The following is a 19,827-nucleotide window of genomic DNA, read 5'->3' as shown; positions in this document are numbered from 1 at the left end:
TATAGATATATTTTGTATCTCTTTAGTGCTTATTTAAGATTAATTGTGTTTATTTGGATGCACAACCAGCACTGAAAATGTAACTTATGAAAATTTCAAAGTCAACCCCATATTTCACATGACAGCTTCTATGGATCGTTCCGCTCATTATCTGCTGCTCTCGGCGTAGACCCGTAAACACACACACACACATGCACATTCCGAATGGAGCGAAACGCGCATCAACACCCAATTAACCTTTGCAATAAATATTCAAAAATATTTACAAAAACAAGTTGTTGTTTTTGTGCTTTGGCGGCGGCGAGCGCTTATCAAAAAATACACTCACACATTCAAATACATGCATACATATACTTGTATGCTACTTACTATATACATACTATATATTGGGTTTTAAATGTTAATTTCCTATTCGCTATAATTACGCTAAGTGGTATGCGTATTTATTTCATGATGAACTCGCATTTAATATTTGTACGTATGTATTATATGTACATATGTATGTGCATGAGCTATGTGTTGTATACCTGAACATTTATACGATGAGAGAGAAATTTGTCGCGGCAAAAGTTGTTGGTTGGCCGAGTAGAAAAGTCAAAACACTTTTGTTGTCGCTTGTAAAATATGCAAATCGCTTGGCTTCCAACTGTTGTACAACTTAAATATGCAGCTTACAAAAGACCGAACTGAACTAGTTTGTTTAATTTTGCATAATGCGTCTAAAAGTGCACGACCGAACGACAAAATGACTGTCTCGCTTTTTTCCCCGGTAGTGATTATGGCCATAATAAATGAGCCAAAACGTCGACAACGAGCTGTTAACCTGACTGACCCTAATGAGTCGCTGCCTTTGCTGTGTGTGTTACTGCTACTACGAATACTGCAGTCCGGCAGTAAGGCAGTCAGTCAAGGGCTACTTGGACCAAGCCAACTAGTGACTAGCTCGGTCATTTGGGCTCGGCTTTGCCTTCAATAGTGTAATAGTGAGGGAGCTTCAGGGGATTGAGGGCCCCAAACACGCACCCAGACTTATGTTCTGCACTTAGCAACAGACGTGGACAATGACAATAGGAACGACATCGAGAGCAGCCTCAATGCATTGACCCAATTTATTTATTTATTGAAATTGCTTTTTGCTTCAAAAGAGCGAGATGTCCGTACATATCCGACCGTTGCAATCAAGTGCAGACAAAATATTTGCCCCAACTTTTTCTATGATAAATGCTTTTTGTTCAGAATTTATGGGCAGCTCAATTTGTCAACTATTTTTTATTAAGCATTGGATGCTATTTCCAATAGCAAAGTAAAAATTATCACTCATAAAATACTTGTACTACGAGTAGACACACACGCACACACACACACACTCGTACATGCGAGGAAAAGTTGTTTCTATGCAGAGCTGAGCAAAAGCAGCAGCAACAACAACGGACTGTCATAGGCATTTATGGAGAACGAATAGAATGATGATTGAAAATTTCAAGAATTCCGGGAGTTATACAGCTGCCTACTTCCACGCCTAAGATACCCACCCCCTTAAGATTAGTACTGTATTGCTGCATTTCTTTAATACTAAATTCTTTTTTTTTATGTTATACGATTTTTTCTTTTTTGTATAAAATGGCAGTATTATTTGCTACTGATTTTTAAATAAATAAATAAATATATATGTGTTGTATTGATGTCAGAAATATTTTTAGTTTCACTGTCACTTTCTCCACTTAGGGTTGGGTCTTGTCAAGAGGTTCTGAGCACTGTACCCGAAGCGTAAAACGCATATATTCGATTTGTGGAAAGTGTGTTAGAAACAGAAGAAGCATCGCCGCCCCCGTATGTTCTTACTCAGCATGGGGAGACAAAGCGGCTTAGATTCGAACAAAGGAGCCATATTAAGAGTTGACCAGAAGGTATAAAAACACGTTCACTGCTTGGAATGACACTGTACAATTGAATTGAATTCTATGAAAAATATCAATATTTGAATACAGTTTGAATGATTGCGATAAATTTTTTTGTATGTTTAATATAAGCATTCAGTCCGTGCATACAAGTTTAGCAACTTAACAATACATTTTTACAAATATAAGAATAGTCTAACCTCGAGCACTTCTGCGCGAGGATTAATAAGCTTATGGATATCTAATCGCTTAAGCCTCTCAGCCTGGGAGGAAGCAGTCCTCAGTGCCTCAGTGGCCAGTAACTATGTCTACTTGTGTGGCTTCCAATCTGCTCCTCCACGGTGAACAGGCCTAGGTCTCGGTGAATGGTCGATAATGACCAACCAAAATCAATTTTGGAATCTAGGCCTGATAACAACTTGATTTTGTATGAGCAATAGTATGTTTACAATTGACTTTTCTGCTGCACGATACATGATTCTGCATTCTGGTGTAGTAATGGCTCGCTTTAATAAGTATATATGCGACCGGCGGCTCAAAGCCAATGCCGTCGAGAGCGACAAAAACAAAACAAAAACCAAACAAAAACAAAACAAAAAAAAAAACTGTGGGACACGAAAAAGCATTTATCTACGCAAATGTATCTCAGGGCAGTAATTACAATTTATTGTGGGTATTTAAATAATTTCGTGTGTACGCGCAATGCGTTAACAGGCAGACAAACAGTGAGCCGTTTTAGTGGAGTTGTGGGATGGGTGGGGGTAGGGGGGTTGTGAGTGTTCAAGTGATGGCTGACGTAACATTTTAAGTGCGTAGCTTGGTCAGACAAACTACTACTCCGTAAATTGCGTTCCTAGGTCAGTGATCAGTTGCTGGTGGTAGTATCTGTTGGTGCAACGCAATCAAATTAGTTCGTTTTCGGGCCTGAAGATGCGCTGGGTGATGTCACAGAAAATTGTTCGGTTATATTTTCATTCCGTGCTCATATATACTTGTACATATATGTATATGTGTATATAAGTTATGAGTTTAGCGGTGGAGATTACATGATATGTCGGTAGAGAAGGCTACGAAAACTTATGAGTTCCTATTCATACATATTCGTGATATAAGAACAAATGCTTTTAAATGCTAGAATTTATAAAAACTCAAGAATTGCAGTTTTCAATTATTAAAGCTTTGCTAGAAGAATTGCATGATTAACTATATGTCATTTTTGGAACTGCTGTGTACAAAAATAAACACTTTATATTATGTCGCTGATGTAATCCTAAAACAAGCACCAAACAAAATAAAAAGTTGACCAAAACCAGTAATCAAATTCAACGCTTTGCAATTACATAAATTACTCGATGAATAAAAATCACTTTTGAATTGCATTTTTTCCTTCCCGTCGTGAAAATCGTATTCACAGATATTTATGTACATATGTTCAATGAATGCATCTTTATACATCTATATATGCCGTAGCTAGTAAATTGCTACTGGGCTGTTTCTATAAAAATTATCTGGAGGCAGAATGTTAGAAGGGAAAAACATTACTTCATTTTGTAGATTAGTTTCAACATTTGCGATTGTTTATTTAAAAGCAAATGCTTAAAGTTAATTGAAATATGTTGTTATGAAAATGAAAGCCAACACAATTCCAATGCAGTATGTACATACAGTACATACTCGTATATAAGTACAGTCAAACCACAAAAACGAACAACAACATGAATCGCGGAAATGTCTGAAAACAAACATAAAATGGAAATAATCTCGTTGCTATTGTCGCCATCAGTGTTGTTTTTGCATTTTCTGGAACCTGAAACATCATTAACATACATTTGAAAACGCAAATTCCTATGGTGCGCCCGGTTTTAGTTGTTATTGCCCCCTGGTGATAATATGGCCGCAACAACCGCAGCTGCCAGCCAGTGGTGCGCTCCCAGCTCCCAGCCCGCAGCTCCCAGCCCCCAACTCCCAACTGTGTCCCTGCATCTGCCTCATGAAAATTTGTAAGTATGTTAGACTTGTCACTTGCACACTTCATGCCCATATTTGTCACATTTGCGCCATGTTCGCCAGCAGAGGACCCGCGGCGTTCAGCAGCGGCCAACTCCGACATTGTCGTTGTCGTCGACGACATCGTCGCTGTTATTATTTTTTTTCCTGTTGGCTTTGTCGTCGTCGGTGTTGTCGCTCGTTAGTTGCGCATCTGATTTTCCCGCTGCCAGTTCCAGTTGCCAGTTGCCAGTAACCAGTTGCCAGTTGCCAGACCAATGAGGACGGCGTCGACGACATGGACATGGAAATTCGTTCGCTCTGCCTTTTGTTTCGCTGCTGCCGGCCATATTTGTATGAATAAATGCGTATTTAAGCACATACTTACAACACTTGCCATATACGTGTATGTCTGTGCTTGTGATTGTGTTTGTGTGTCCGGACACATGCCGACGCCGAGTATGGTGAGCAACGAGGCGTTTTGCATATCCTTAATGCTTTCCCACTGCAATTTTCGTGGCTTTTTTCCCTACGCTATGCATTTCATAATTATTACTATTATTTTTCTTGTTTTTGTCGTTTAAATTTTAAATTAGGACCTTTTTTTAACATTGACAAGCATAGAGTTAAGTGTGTTTTTATATTGAATGCACCCTCCAATTAACTACAATTTGCTCAACATTGTGGAAATTGATTCAAATGCATGACTGCCATCTGAATAATTGAATGTCCAATAATTATCTATATTTGTTTAAACAACACCTACAAAAAAATCAATTGCAGCAATTTATTAAAATTAATAAAAATCATTTTTTGTCAAACAAAATTAGCAAAGCATAAGCTGAGCATTGACGCCGAAGAGCTCGTACTCTTCCAGTGTCGACAAAAGAACTGTAAGGTTTGTTCTCTATTCAGTCTTAATCTTATTATATGAAATGACAAAATCATATTGAAATTTTCAAAATGAAGCTTTTAAATCGAGAAATTATTTTAAAGTAACGATGTGGAGTCGTTACCGGTATTGTCTATTTATTGTTTTTATCACTAATATTACTATATACTCGTAATACATCTTATTTTAATTTTTTTAAATTTTATTTAATAAATCAACAAATAGTGATGTATGTAGCGGAACAATTGGAATTTGCAGTTTTCTTTAGATTTATTTCCGTTTAGCTAAGAATTCATTTAAATAAACAAAAAAGGAACATTCGACATTCGGTTGCCATTTCTATCACACGAAAATATGAATATATATTAAAAATCCAATATTTCGAAATGAGTTGAACATTGTACGACTAGCTATGTTGCTTCTTATACTTTGTCGCCTTGCCAGCTTAATGAGTGGCTAACCAGAGTTGCGGACCTACTATCATCACTTTCATAAAGATCGGAATAGGTTCCAGAAATCTCATGAGTTGAGATTTTCCTAAACGCGGGACGATTTTGAAACGCTCGCTCTGTCACTGTTTACGGCTACGCAATTGGACCATTTACAATATTAACATAAATAAATTAAAATGCATACGGACGGAAAAAATAATTCACATCCATTGAAAATGCTTTGTTCCGTTTATTTATAAGCTCGTTCATAAATTGCTGGCATGACTGCGATATTATTAACAATTTACGGCCACTGCATATTTAATAAATAATTCATTTTTTACACCCACTTTTCTCATTGCAGTTCAATAACAACAACAACACACAATATGTTTGACAACAGAGTTCCGCCGGTGGAATTGAATTCGAAATTGGCGCAGTAAAGGTGTTAAAGGCAAACCGAACTCGCACAGTTGAGTGAAAGGAAGCGCAGACACGCATTTTCAATTGTTAAACGTTAATGAGCGATACACAACCAAATACACTAATTTTTAAATGGTGACGTCACTGACGCTGACGTTATCGCTGTCGCTGTCGTCGCCGCCAGCATCGTCATCAGCGACAGAGCCATAGACGCAGCCTCTGCCTCTGCCTCTGCCCCTGACATTGTGGATTATTTAACAGCGCTGAAAAGTCAATTAAAGGTAATAAAATCGAAACTGTTTACATTACTGCTACAATAGTATATTTAATACGCCTTGATGTTGGCATTTATTTGCTAAATGCATAGCAATTAATTGAAACAATGGCCGACGGTTTTTCACGCCTGATTGACAGCTATTGGCGCGTTTTCAATATCAATTCAATTATCATGAAACAATGCAAATGCTAGAGGTTGAAGAGAAGGGGGGTCCGGCGGAGGCAGAGCGAACATAATATCGCCGGAATCGTGTTGAATGTCCTGTTTGTAGCTCTGAAGACCACAAGAGATCGACAGATTTCTTTAATGGACAGTACTTAGGCTACTTTGTCTCCGGTTGGTGCGCCTCAATGTCTTTGAGAATTGCGAGACAATTATCGGATCCATCTGGCACTCTTCAGCCACGCTTCAAGTAACTGCAACTCAGCCGGACCATTAAGTAGGGATCGCCAATTAGGCAGAACGCCTACTCCCTCCGGTTAAGCAGGCATTTACGTAATTAGTGTATTTTGTTTGCCGAGTTATACAAATTGCAGTGATCTTCTGCTGCTCCCATCGGCGATTAATTTAATTACAGTTTTCAATTAAGCCCAAGCAAAATTGTTGTCCTCAAACACAAACTCTGCAGTGCAGTGCCGTATGGTTGGTAAATAAATCAATTGATTTCTGTTAATTTTCACGTTCAATTGAGTGTTGAGTGGCCATCATGGTTTCATTGATACGAATAATGGTCGTGCAAATAAATTTTCGTCTGCGACATAATGTCAGACTTCAAATGCAAGCGCTCAACTGGCAGCTCATTCCCCATCATTCATTCATTTAAACACTTGTACATCTGTTCGTTTATCAATTATTGCTGCAAGTTGCATGTTCCATGTTCCATGTTGCATGTTACATGCTGGCATGTTGGCATGCGGTGCCACTCGAGTCAACTCACTCGATCCAAGAGACGTTTTCCACTGCACAGTTGACCGACTTTGAATTATTGTTACTGCCGCCTCGCCATCTTTGTTGTTGCTGTTGTTGTTATTGTTGTTATTGTTTGGTTTTCATTAAGTCGCTCCCTTGTGTGCAGTTCCAGTTGCCTTTCTATGTATCGTAATGGTCAGAGCGGCCGCTGCTCAGCTCCTTAGCTCAAGTCTTCGCTCTGCAGTTGCAATTACTTGCGTCATTAAACAATCGACCATGCAACAATGGCTGTGGCAGCTTGAATGGCGAAAGGTAGGGGGAGCGGCGAGGGAAGAGCAAGCAACCGATTTCGGGTTACTTCTTGAACCTTTGGGTGATTAATATTACTTAAGCTCTTTAAAGTTGACCTGGAATAGCAAAAGATTTTCAATTGAGTTGCTGTTGCAGCTGAACATTAGCAAGTTGTAAGAATTATTGAGCCATGTCGGGTTTGTGGCGACATAAAAAAAAAACATATCTATATACATTTGTTTTTAAAACAGTTTATCCTGGCTAGCTTATTGCCTTACTGATTGGCTATCACATCATAACCCGGTAAGAGTTAATAAGCTGCAATTCTTTTCACAAAGTAGGTGAGCAGAATTAGAATTGGTTTTGAAAAATTCGAACTGAAAGGTGGAAAAAATGGCTTCAGCGAATGTGTGAAAAATCGACAGTTGTGGCCATTACTTTACATATGACCTAATTCTTTGTAAATCAACAAGTTGTCTGAAACCTGAGCTGTGCATTAAGAAGAAAATTGGGTAAAAAGAATGCAATTTATAAATAATTGATTTTAGGTACATTTTCGAATACAATAATCTTTTAAAAACATAAGAGTGAGAAAATTGAGTGAAACATTGGAAACAAATAAAGTCTTAAGTATGCTTTGAAAGGCCACCTATCAGAAACGCCAATGGCCGGCAGGACCAATGACCTCACCTGGGATCGTTTAAGCCTGCTTATTCAGACGCCCGATTGGGCCTTAAAATTTTAAATATTTCCCTGCGCTACACTGCTTCGTAAAATATGTGCCCACCATTGCTCCAGCAAAAAAAGTCTTGTGCTTTATGTAAAAAGGGAGAAAACAGCGTTCATGCTGGTCCTTTTGGCGGCTTCCGACATGCTACACGGCACACACCATGTGGTTGGATTTGGAGATGGTGGAGTCCGATTTGTTGTAGTTGTTGTTGCGACTGCTGTTGCACATATTGCTGCTGCATTCTTCGCATAAATTTCGCCGTCGCGCTTTACTCATGCCGAGGTCTCGCCAGAGCAGACTCTTTAAATGAGTCTGGTCTGGTCTGGCCTGCCCTGCATGAGTGTGTGTGTATGTGTGTGTGTGTGTGTGTGTGTAAGTGTATGTGAGCATACATCCTTCGGCCGTTGCCCCACTCCCCACACGGCATGTTCATAAACAATGGCACTGTTTAAAGCAGAAACCCCGACTATCCACATGCAAACTCGTATGTAACGTTCCAGGCCGCCACTGCGGCTTTCCTCGCTTCTTGTTAAACTCAACGGTGGAGGGGAGGGTGACGGTTCTGAGTAATGCGATGGTGCCGGTGTGGGTTGCTGAGGGCAGAGTTTGTGGTAGACGGGGTCGTCGTTGTGTTATGTTGAATTGCTGAATTTTAAAAGCAAATGCAAGCAATATGGTACATTTTTTGCACAGTAGGCACAAGCCCATAAGCCATAATACTTGTACTGCCAAGGGATAGTGAAATAGGTTCACTATATAAGTCTGCAATATATTCAAATATCTCGAAAATTACTCGAGTAATGGCCGACTATAATCTTTGGCCATATTCTTCTTTCCAAATCAGTTGATGACTGTATTTTACAAACTGTAATCCTAAATCTAGAACCAGCTACCTTCTACTTTTACTCTTATGCTATTATAATACAAGTAATAGCAATATAGCAATGCTTTGTCCCATCTTATCTTTCACCCTCAAGTAGTGAAACACCATTAGATAAATGGTTGCAATATATTTAAGTAAATAGGTTTCCAATAAAAAGCTTGTGTTGGATCATCTCCGAGAGCAAAAGCATGGAGTGTTCTAAAACGATCGCTGTTTAGATCAAATTTGTGACTTTTAAAGCGAAGCATCGCTGGAAGATGATGTGATTGCAACAGAGTGTCTGTTCAACATTTCTCAAAACACCAATGTGTTTCAAGTTACAGATGACAGTTAATTTCTTCTTGCTGTGTCGTTGCTCTTCAAGCCTATCCCACTGTGCCCCTTTCAAGCAGGTCAACTAAATCACCGCAACTGTGGGACTAAATTTAAAGCGCAGTAAATATTCGCGTCCACTAGTCTTATGCTGTATGCTAGCCTCAGATCCTGCCACCCCTTGCATAGGGTAATCCTGCACGGGGCTACCTACCTACAACATTGTAAGCTGCCCCATTAGATTGTTGTCTCCCCCTCCTGTCGCTTTGGTTGCCTTTTACTTTGCACGTCCTGGGCACCTTTTACCGCGTAATTTTCAACATTTTGTGGCGCACTTTGTGCGCGCGATTTCCAAAGATTTATAGTTCGGCACGCCACGCGGTCAGCCCAGTTGGCCAAAGCTAGAAGAGCTGCAACGTTGCATGTTGCAAGTCCCCCTTTCCGTTACGCGTTGCAGCCTTTGCTTCGGTACAATGCCACCGGCGGTGTCAACAAAATCGTCCAATTGTCTACGTTTTCGTCCTCGTACTCAACCTTATTGTAGGTACTATTAGAGTCGTGTAGCTGCCAACAAACAAAAGTTCTGTTAAACCCTCCGAAGTGGAGTGGCAGTCCGGAGCAAATCCTTTGTGAGTGTTTTCTGCTGCGTTTTTATCTGGCCGGATGTCCCATCCGAAATTTCATCGCGTTTTAATTCAGCTACAAGTTACTGTCTTACCTTTTTGTTTGCGCTGCTTTGTGCTTAAGTTTAATACAAATCAGATTTGTTGGCTGACTTTTGCCGATAAGCAGCCGAGGAAATTATGGGGAAAGTTCTAAAAGTTTGTCAGGAAAGGGGAAAATCCACCTAGCAACCAATGGAAATTTGCCCATAAGTCTTTCCACACTTCTAATGGCCCTCAAACAAAGTGGATGCCGCAACCCATACTTGCAAAGCAAACACCCAGCTTTGTTTGCTATCAAAATGTTTGTAGAGCTCCCACTCCCGACTCAACTGCCAACTAAGCCAGGGCACTAAAAATTTCGCACGCTTAATTTTAAAGCCCACTGCACTAAACGTTGCTCCATATTCTTACAGCCAAATCTCCAACTGTGCAAACTTTATGTTCGACATGCTGTTACGGCGCCAAAACAGAGGGATTGGGGCCCAAACGGCTGCGCCAAATGCGCGTATTTCAAAAACTAACCCCGGATTGCAGCGAGAGTGTACGAGTGTACGAGTGTGCGAATGTGTATGTGTGTGGATGTGTGGGCCACCTACTTTTCCGTTTGCCATATAAATTTGTTTAAGACATATACCAAGGATCAATAGCGTGGATTTATAGTCTGCTGGTCTGGCTCTGTAGACCGCATATAACTTTGCCTTGGACTTAAAGTAGACGACGCCAGCGACGATAGCGATAAAGACGCCAAGTGAGTCAGGATCGGGGTCGGGTCGAAAGGCAAAAGTAGGTAACAAGTTTTCCTATCGGCGACCTTGCGCCGTCGTCGGCGTCGTTCTCGACGCAGTCGTTTGTGCCACCGTCGCCCAAATATGGGCATGCGGCCAAGAATGATGGCACAAATGGCGACGTCGTCTAGTCTTCTCTAGTACCATCTCCTAGCCCTCCCCACACTTCAACACAAACACACGCATGAACACAAAACTAGTACCAGCACCCCCTTCGCTTGCGGTCGTTTAAATGTAAAATATTTGGGTCTCTTTATGGCTGCCTGGGGCATAACTCTTTACTTTCTTGCGATGCCAATTCGCTGCTTTTTCGAGTTCTGCCAAACTTTGGCGAGGGTGAGTTTCTAGAATACTGCCCCAAAAGGCCATCTTTGATTCCCGGCCCCGGCCAATACCTAACTTAAATCAAACATAATTTAAATAAACAATAGCCAGTATGAAATGGAAAATACTTTGAAAATCCTACACTATGTATTTACATTCATGTTTCTGCTTTGAAATTACAAACTCGTACTCGCGTAGGCATATCTTGCGGATAGAAGCTGACAAACAAATCATAGAGAGTGCTAGAGTGGAGTTAGCCCGACAGGAAAATACCCTCCAGCAAATAATCCCAGCGCGCGGAGACGAAAGACACAAAAAAAACTTTTCTTAGGATTACAGATTTTGATGAAGTTTGAAGTGGAGGTGGAAAATTAAGAGGGGTGCGCAATTAGTACGATGGCAGCCTTGTGTGTGGCTAACGGGTTGGCAATTGTTCACGAGTACGAGTATAAAATGAGTCATTTGTGATCCTAACTTGCTACCAATCCGTAGCAAGTGCCTTAATATGGCAAACAGGAAAGAAAATGCACGAAAGCACATTTGTGGGTTATATCCATTCGCATTCTTTCCCCGCCCATCTGTTACCCCCACATCGCTTTCTTGCACTATCAATGTTTCGTTTTCTATTTCACAGACGACTGGCTGCCACTGCCACCATTCGTGCCCCACAGCCTTCAGCTACCCAAGCTGCAACGTGCGTGAGCGCTTCAACTTTTTTAAGTCGCCGCCTTTGCTGTTGACTCCAGCATTGGCATTGTTGTTGCTCTGTGTTGTTGTGCTTCGCATTGCAAATATTAGACTGTTGTAGGGCGCTTGTTTAGCTACGCCAACAAAAGCATCTCGAAGATACAACGTATTACGTATACATATGTACATACATACACACATACATATAGTATAGTATGGTACGCGGCGTTCGACGTTCGTTCAACTACAAACTGAAATTGTAAACTGTGCAAACAGTGCGCCGTTGACGTCCCGAGCTTCGCAAACTGTACCAAAAGACATATGGCACAAAGTAGGATAAATTTGCCAAGTTTATCATAGCGAAGGGGCGTTGGAATTTGATGGGCGATGGGGTGCTCTGAAAAACATGAGCGAGCGCATAAAATATTGCCGGCGATATTTTAACGCGTGCTCAAGCGAAATTGTCATATAAATAACATTAAGAGAGAGAGTTGGCAAGAAAGGGAAAGGGAAAGGTAAAGGGACTGAGTGGGGCTATCTGGTGTCACATTGAAATATTATGCATTTTCCTAGTAACATACATTGCTCACTTACATAGTTTATGTAGAACTGCCAAAGAGAGAAAGTATTGAAATTTAAATATTGATCGCTTATAATTACAGCTAGTCGGAAGTGTTGTACATTCTGCATTGCACTGCCCATTGATGGCCTTAAGAACTAGGACTGTTGAAAGGACTTCAAACTTGTGACAATTGCTCAACTCCCCAACACTCCCCGGGAACAGTTGCAGTCCTGCTGCAGCCCGCCTCGTATTAAATCAAAAACATGCATTTATTTTCCAATTTAGCCACGGCCCAAAAGCTCTGCTACAAAAAGTTTTTCTTGGCAAATTGTCAAACCTCTAACCCGGACACAGGCCGGCAGACCCTACAGACCAGGCTGGCTTGGCAGACAGTCAAGCCAGCGGACTAAAGCTAAACAATAAGCCCAACAAAGTGTGAAGGCTAAAATGAGAGCGGCAATGCCGTAATGCCGTAGTGCCGTAATGGGGGATGATTCCGAAAGGGGTCTGCAATGGCGTGGCGCTGGTGGACAACCAACGGAAGTCATAGCGCAGACTTGAAAGCAAAACTAACCATACTAGCCAACTGGGAACAACCACCCGACACAAGACAGACAAATAAATACAATGGACGACTTTTTTGACAGGGAGGATGGGCTTTGCCAGAGCTACTGTTCAACTGACAGCCAAACATTTATAACCATTTCGGCTGGACTATGAAGCCGCCAAATATATGTTGCTACTGTTGAAAAAACGCTCACAGCAATGGCAAGGAATTAAATCGGTCGTGTAACCATAATAAAAAAATCTCAGAGGCCATTTCCAGAGAAATGTATATGTTCAGAAATCGATGCACTCATATATGTACGAGTATATATGTATGTAGTTTGTTGATATTGAAGCAGGTTGTTACTGCTCGTGGAACCGGCTCTTCCAATACCAATAATTACCATCCCATTAGTACATATTCGTATTTTAAAAAAAATATGAATTTATGAATGACATGGAGCACATGCAATTATGTTAATAATGTTCAATAACGCGGGCTGTAGAATAAGTGTGTCTGTTGGTTGTTCAAAAGTTTATTTATATATTTTGTTGAAAGAAATATTCCTCTCATGTGATATCAAAATCCCGCGTAGCATCAACATTCACGAAATTCGTTCTGTGGCGAAATTGAAATTTTAATAAAATTAGTTTTCCTGCTTTTATTTGAATACGTTTCCCCGGACACATGAAGCTAGTTCCCGAAGGCTAGAAATTTACTTAATTGCATCTCTTTGGATAGAATCGAGAACTCCACGTGCTTATACGGCGGAAAGGTTCTTAGCACTTCATTGGAAAGCGACAAGTAAACGGCCGGAGGCTCAGAGCCATCTCGGTCCACATTTTCCCCACCTTCATCACATCCTTCGGTCCTCTGCGTACCCGTTGTTTTTGTTTTGGCCATTTATGCGGCGTTTTAGCAATTTAAATTTGATTTTTACACACCGAGGGCAGGGCTCACATGCACTCGTCAAACTGCGTGTTAACTGGGTGTCTGAACAGCTGCCCTGTATGTCGTGTCTGTAAACAATAGGAGGGTCGTCCAGTTGGGTCCTTTGTGCCTAACTTCATGCATATCCAAATTGTTGTCAGTTGTGTGCTTTGTTGCCAAAAAGTCGACTCCGCCAGACTTTCAGCATATCCTACATCGTCTCCATCGTTGACTTCGTCGCTGTCCCGCCTCAACAAGTTGCTTTATGGCATATGCATTATAATGATGGGTTGGCAGAGGGAGCAGAGGCGACTGCTGCGCTCTTTTTTGTGGCGTTCTTTCATATGATTGCGCTTGACTTGCTCCCGGGTGTTTATGTGATATTTACATAATAAAAACGAGAGTCAAGTCGACTCGACTCGACTCGACTTCTGAGTTGAGTCGCCCAGAGCGGCAACGGCTACGTCGGCAGCTATAACGGCTGTTATCCTTTTTGGCGCATTGAGCGCATAACAAAAGCATAAACAATCCGCCTGCTCTGAAGTATGACCCACATCTATGATTATTTTCATAGCGCCTTTGGGGCCACAACCATCGAGTCAGCAACCACTAAGCCCACTCCTCTCACACCCCCCATCACCCGCCTTTAGTTTAAAAATATGAAAAAGGTAAAGGACTGTGAAAGAAGAAGTGGGAACGAGACGTTGATGAAGTTTTTCCTTTATTTTTATTTGTCAATGTGTGTGTGGGCTGCCCCAAAAAAAAGTATTCTATATGTATATACATATACTCGTATATTTTCTTTTTTGTTTTATTTATTTTATAGCCCGTTTGGGCTCATGTGTGAGTGTCCCAATATCCTTTGGCATCCTTGAACTTCTCACAGTGGTGCGCTAAATTAAGTTTTGTTTGCCACTTTCGTGCCGCGCTTTCTCTTAAATTGTCCTAAGGCAAACGAAGTGCAAGTTGTTCTTTAAGTTTCGGCAAACAATGTGGCATATCTTTGGTCGGGCCTAGGGGATTTTTCCTAAGGTGGTACATGGAGCTGACTTTGGGCTACATTGTAGAAGGCATTGACGCACAGGGTTCATGATTATTATTCGCTGGTTGGCTCAACAGGCAAACCGGTATGTTGAAACTCTCTGAAACACTTTAGTAACTCAAAATGGAAGCTATCAACTCAACAACAAAAATTGAACCTACTGCGACAAAAGGAAATTAAAGCTATATTTTCATTTCAATTAATTAAATGAATGTAACAAAATATGAAATATACAAAACGTTCCTATGCTTATGTTTCTCCGACCTAGGAGAATCGAGCACCAAGCTCTTATACTTTGAAAGATCATTGCTTTGACACAGACTGCCAGAGAGACGGAGGTGGCTACATCTACGTGTTTAGTCATATTGATCAAATATAAGTATGTATGTACTCGAATATACTATTTACTTTTGTGTCTTACATTTAGTTGCAGGCTATACATTGCGATATGCTCTGGCCTTAATTCCCCTTCCTAAATATTTGTCAAATTTGTTGTTTTGTCTTTATTTGCTAATTTCCAAGCTCTCTCATTGCCGACTTACTACAAAGACAATGGCAGTGCATATATCTAAGCCCTAATGGAAAATCAATTGCAAGCGAACATATTAAAACCTTCTTCCCTTCTTGTTTTTACTCTCTTTTCAGGCTAAAAAGCTACAGCAGCAGACTGCGGCTACGGATGTCGGACATTCAATTCGAAAGCCATTGGCAAACCCGGCTAAAACGTTCCAAACCTACAGAATAAGCAATAGCATAAACTGCCCTAGCAGGACAGCCCGCAGGACGACAGTCACGGCAATTCAGGCTGCCCACCAGTAACAACAGAAACAACAACTGCAGTCGGTACGGCACAAAGAACGCCGGACAAAGCGCACGAGCGGCGGTAGAAGTGCCACATAGCTTAATGAGATACGGCGGCAACCCCAGCAGGGGACGGCGACGACCGCCGTTAGCGGCGATGTCGGCCATTGCCACATCGACACTGGCGCTGCTGATTGTTGGACTCGCGGTTCCCCTACCGTCGGCAAATGGCCTGGCCAATTGTCCAAATGGCTGCGAATGTGACGACGACACGTTGATGGTCAAATGCGGCGTGGGGACGCTCGATGTGTTGCCCATCACGCTGAATCCATCAATCGAGCGGTTGGTCATCAAGAACAACAAGATCAAGTCCATAGACTCCTCCATGCAATTCTACACACAACTTTCGTTTCTCGACCTGTCTTTCAATGACCTGGTCACAATACCGCAGCGCACGTTTGCATTCCAGAGCAAGCTACAGGAGCTGCACCTCAACCACAACAAGATCGGTCAGGTGAGCAATAAGACGTTCAAAGGCCTGTCCACCATCAGTGTGCTTAACCTACGCGGAAATCTGCTCGCCGAGCTGGAATATGGTACCTTTGCGGGAATGACAAAGCTGGCGGAGCTGAACCTCGGGCAGAACCGCATTAGCCACATCGACGCTCACGCATTGGACGGTCTGGTCAACTTACGCGTTCTCTACCTCGACGACAACATGTTGACAACTGTACCTTCAGACGTCACATTCCAGGCACTGCCCAGTCTTGCAGAACTCTTTTTGGGCACCAATTCGTTCGTTACCATACCGGCGGGTGCTTTTCAGGATCTGAAAGGTCTCACACGCTTGGACCTAAACGGTGCGGGACTGCACAACATCTCCAGCGAGGCTTTCAGAGGCTTGGAAGGCTTGCGCTACTTGGATCTTTCGGACAACCGTCTCTTAGCGGTGCCTACAAAAGCTCTTGAGCGCTTGGCCCGTTTGGAGCACCTATCACTAGGACAGAATGACTTTGAAGTCATAGCGGCGGATGCTTTTGCAGGTCTGCGCGAATTGAGGCAGCTGGAAATTACAGGTGCACAGCGGCTGCGTCGCGTGGAAAGCGGCGCCTTTACATCGAACACGAACCTGGAGCACTTGACGTTGTCTTCCAATAAGCAGTTGAGTGAGCTTCATTCCAATGCTCTCGGTGGCTTGCCGCACCTTAGTACTGTAGTGCTCAAGGAAAACCAGTTGAGCACGCTGGCCGAAGGCCTAATTCCTTGGGAAGACTTGCAGATACTGGACCTTTCGGAGAATCCCTTTGTATGCGACTGTCAGCTGCTGTGGCTGCGCAACCTCCTCATAAGCAAGAATTCCAGCAGCCAGTTCGCACCCGTTTTATGTGCTTATCCGACCAACGTACGCGAGCTACAACTTATCCAGCTCTCTGAACCATTGCTGGGTTGCACCCATGGAGCAGCAAGCAAGCAAGCCATTATTGGCGTATTGGTAATGGTCTGTGCTGCGGTCATTACAGCACTGGCTCTGATAGTCTATACCTGTCGAAAGCGGATTCGCGAAGCGCTCAAGGGGCACTCGGCGCTGGGTCGCAAAGAGCGGGAGTACCAGAAAACCTTCTCCGACGAGGAATATATGGGACGCCCATCGCCTAGCTGCGGGGGCGTGCATCCTACGACACCATATCCTTGCCTAGGCAGTTACAACGCCGCCTCCCAGTCGCAGTACACACGGTCTATACCGGTCACTGAGCTCTAGCTAGAAGCGCCGCCCCCACCTCAACTTCGGGGGGGTCGGGGAGCAGCAGCATGTCACAAGCCTGCTCTTCAGCAATTGCAAGTGCCCAGCTCCGTTGACGCGCACACATCCTTCGCCCAACTTAGCCACATCCACTATATGACCAACAACAGCACAACGCCGTTAGCGACGACGGTACCACGCCCAAGCCCTCATCCGCACTACTCTGAGCAGGACATGCGCAAGCTAGCCAACGGCGGCAAGCCACTTAATGCCTCCTTACCTCGTCACCTGGCCAAACGTCAGGCAATGCAGGAGAGCACGCTGTCCCACTACAGTCAGCCGCTGGCGATTCGCCTAACGCAAGACCATTTCAACCACAATGGAGGCTACGCCAAGCCCTGCGACGCCATGACCGACGGCTATATCCATAACAACTCCCACTACTCGCTTCCTCTCGATCATGATATGCCACCACCTCCCGCACCAACGCCCCCGCCTCCGGCATTGCCGCTGCGCAACGGGGTCGGTGTGGCCTTAGTACATGGCAACACCACTGGCAGGCGCTCCTTTAACAACAACAACAATAACAATTTGACCATGATGTCCAACAACAACCATAATGTGGCGGGTGGCAACAACAACGGGAGTCTGCGTAGGTATCACTGATATACGCTAAAGTCGTGCGGCACTCTGGGCCGCACCACACCCTTGAGCGCAGCAATGGGCCTGGACACGGATATCGAAATGCACCATTTCTACAAGGGCTGAGGGGGCTATGAACGCGAATGTACGTTGGGCAGCCACTGCAAAATGTGTTACTTTAATTTAGTAAGCAAAGCAACCAATTACGAATTAGTTTATGAATATTTAAGTTTAGATAGGCGGAGGCAGAGGCAGAAGGAGCCAAGGAGAAGGCAAACTAAATGGTAAGCTATCTTCTGCGATTTGGAGGCTGCTGAGCGACTTGCCGCATGAGGATTCGACGTTTATGGCACTACACATACGAGAAACGATGTTTATATCTATTCTGTATAAATTAGCATTTAATTGTAGACGTGCGAAAGCTTTGTACATATTTGTGCGCACAACTTGACATGTTTACCAACACTGTGCTTGGTATACTATTTGTTCAGGTTCAGTGATCTTAACTTTTAAGTTTTTTCTAACATTTAATTCCTGTAAATATACGTGTATATCAAAAATGAAACCTACACTGATAACTCTAAATCTGCGTAATGAGCAATGTATACAATTTGAAATGTATCTAAATTGGGAGAGGCGGTTATTTTCGCACTTAAGGACAAGTCATTTAAACTATGTATGTATGTATTTAATAATAAGTAAGTACGTTGCGAATCCAAGTATACACTGAACCAGCCACACAATAAAAGCGAGTTCTACATCAAATAGTAGAAGCATGCTGCCACAAACAAAAATTCAGAAAAATAGCAACAAGTACTCACAATCACACGATTTTTATAGGTAATAGTCATGACAAAAAATGAATTTATTACTTATTGAATTAATAAATAATCAATAGTTTACGATATGCATACTGACGTGTATCGAGCATCTAAAAAGAATATAGAAAAAATTATGCAAATACATACTACTACGTAATATTCACATACAAGTGTACTACAAATTGCAAATATGAGTGCGAATCATAAATAAATGCAGAATACTGTGTAAATAAAAAGCTATGATCGAAAAAATGTATTCATGAGTTGCTTTTATTTTTTTTGGTTTGTTAGCCAGCCGGCCGAGTTTTATACCCTATACCTGAACTGAAAAATGGGTATGTACCCACTATACTCTTTCTTGATCAGCATGACGCGGCGAATCAATCTAGCCATGTCCGTCCGTCTACCTGTCTGGGCTAACACTTGGATTTTGGTTATGTTTAAAACCTGATCGACTTCAATTCTTAAATCCCACGCCAGAGTTTAGTATTGAAAAGATTTCTGTTGGGTACAGGGTATTTAATGGTCGGACTTGCTTGACTGTAACATCTTCTCCTGTTTATTTTATTTCTGTGTGGTTGCAACACCACATTGCTTGCAAATTTGCCTAGAGTAGTTTTATTGAAAAAGTTGTAAATATATTTAAAACAAATGTAACGGAACAAATGCAAAACTAATACAAGGGAGTTCAAAGTAACCTAAAGAGAATAAATTAAAACTTAATTATCGTAAGTTCAGTGCATACTTCCAGCATTTCAAAATACGAACAAAACAAATTGACACAATTTTATAACTAGTTACAAGTACATACGACTATATAATATACCACACAAATACATATATTACAAATTTGATAAATTTCGTATGCCTAAGCAATGAGCAAATTACAAGGGAAGCATAGTTAAACAAAAGGCGTCTAAAATGCTGCATCATATAAACATTAATATTAGTAACTAAAAGCAACCAAATGACATCATCGACTATGAAACGCAGTGAACAGAAACAAAAAACAAAACAAGCATTCAAGAAACTTTAATTCATAGCAATTAAATTACGATTAAACGAATTAAATCCAATGTAAACTGCAAAATGTTCAACAGCTAGACGATAACACAAATAAATCACAAACTTAACATATTGAACTACTGATAAATCGGTGTAATTAGTTACTGAAGGAATCCATTGGGGTTTGCATGAACAATTTTAACACATAAAAGTGAATTGGTATATTCATATCTGAACGATCAG

The 19,827-nt window shown here is 41.9% G+C and overlaps 1 protein-coding gene across 1 annotated transcript in view; it reads left to right on the top strand.

Annotated features, from left to right (window-relative positions):
* The window catches only part of LOC115624040 (protein slit), a 54,416-nt gene extending 36,612 nt beyond the window's left edge, over window positions 1-17,804 (top strand). Inside the window, 2 exon segments of the mRNA XM_030518621.1 lie at window positions 5,572-5,911; window positions 15,220-17,804. Of these exon segments, the coding sequence (XP_030374481.1) occupies window positions 15,479-17,782 (2,304 nt within the window). The 5' untranslated portion in view covers window positions 5,572-5,911; window positions 15,220-15,478 and the 3' untranslated portion in view covers window positions 17,783-17,804.
* The last annotated feature ends 2,023 nt before the right edge of the window (window positions 17,805-19,827 follow it).

Source organism: Scaptodrosophila lebanonensis, unplaced genomic scaffold (assembly GCF_003285725.1).
Source record: "Scaptodrosophila lebanonensis strain 11010-0011.00,11010-0021.00 unplaced genomic scaffold, SlebRS2 tig00000001-arrow-pilon, whole genome shotgun sequence".
In the NCBI taxonomy this organism is placed as follows: Eukaryota; Metazoa; Arthropoda; class Insecta; order Diptera; family Drosophilidae; genus Scaptodrosophila; species Scaptodrosophila lebanonensis.
The sequence above is the reverse complement of the archived record's forward strand: the minus strand, read 5'-3'. Positions and strand labels throughout refer to the sequence as shown.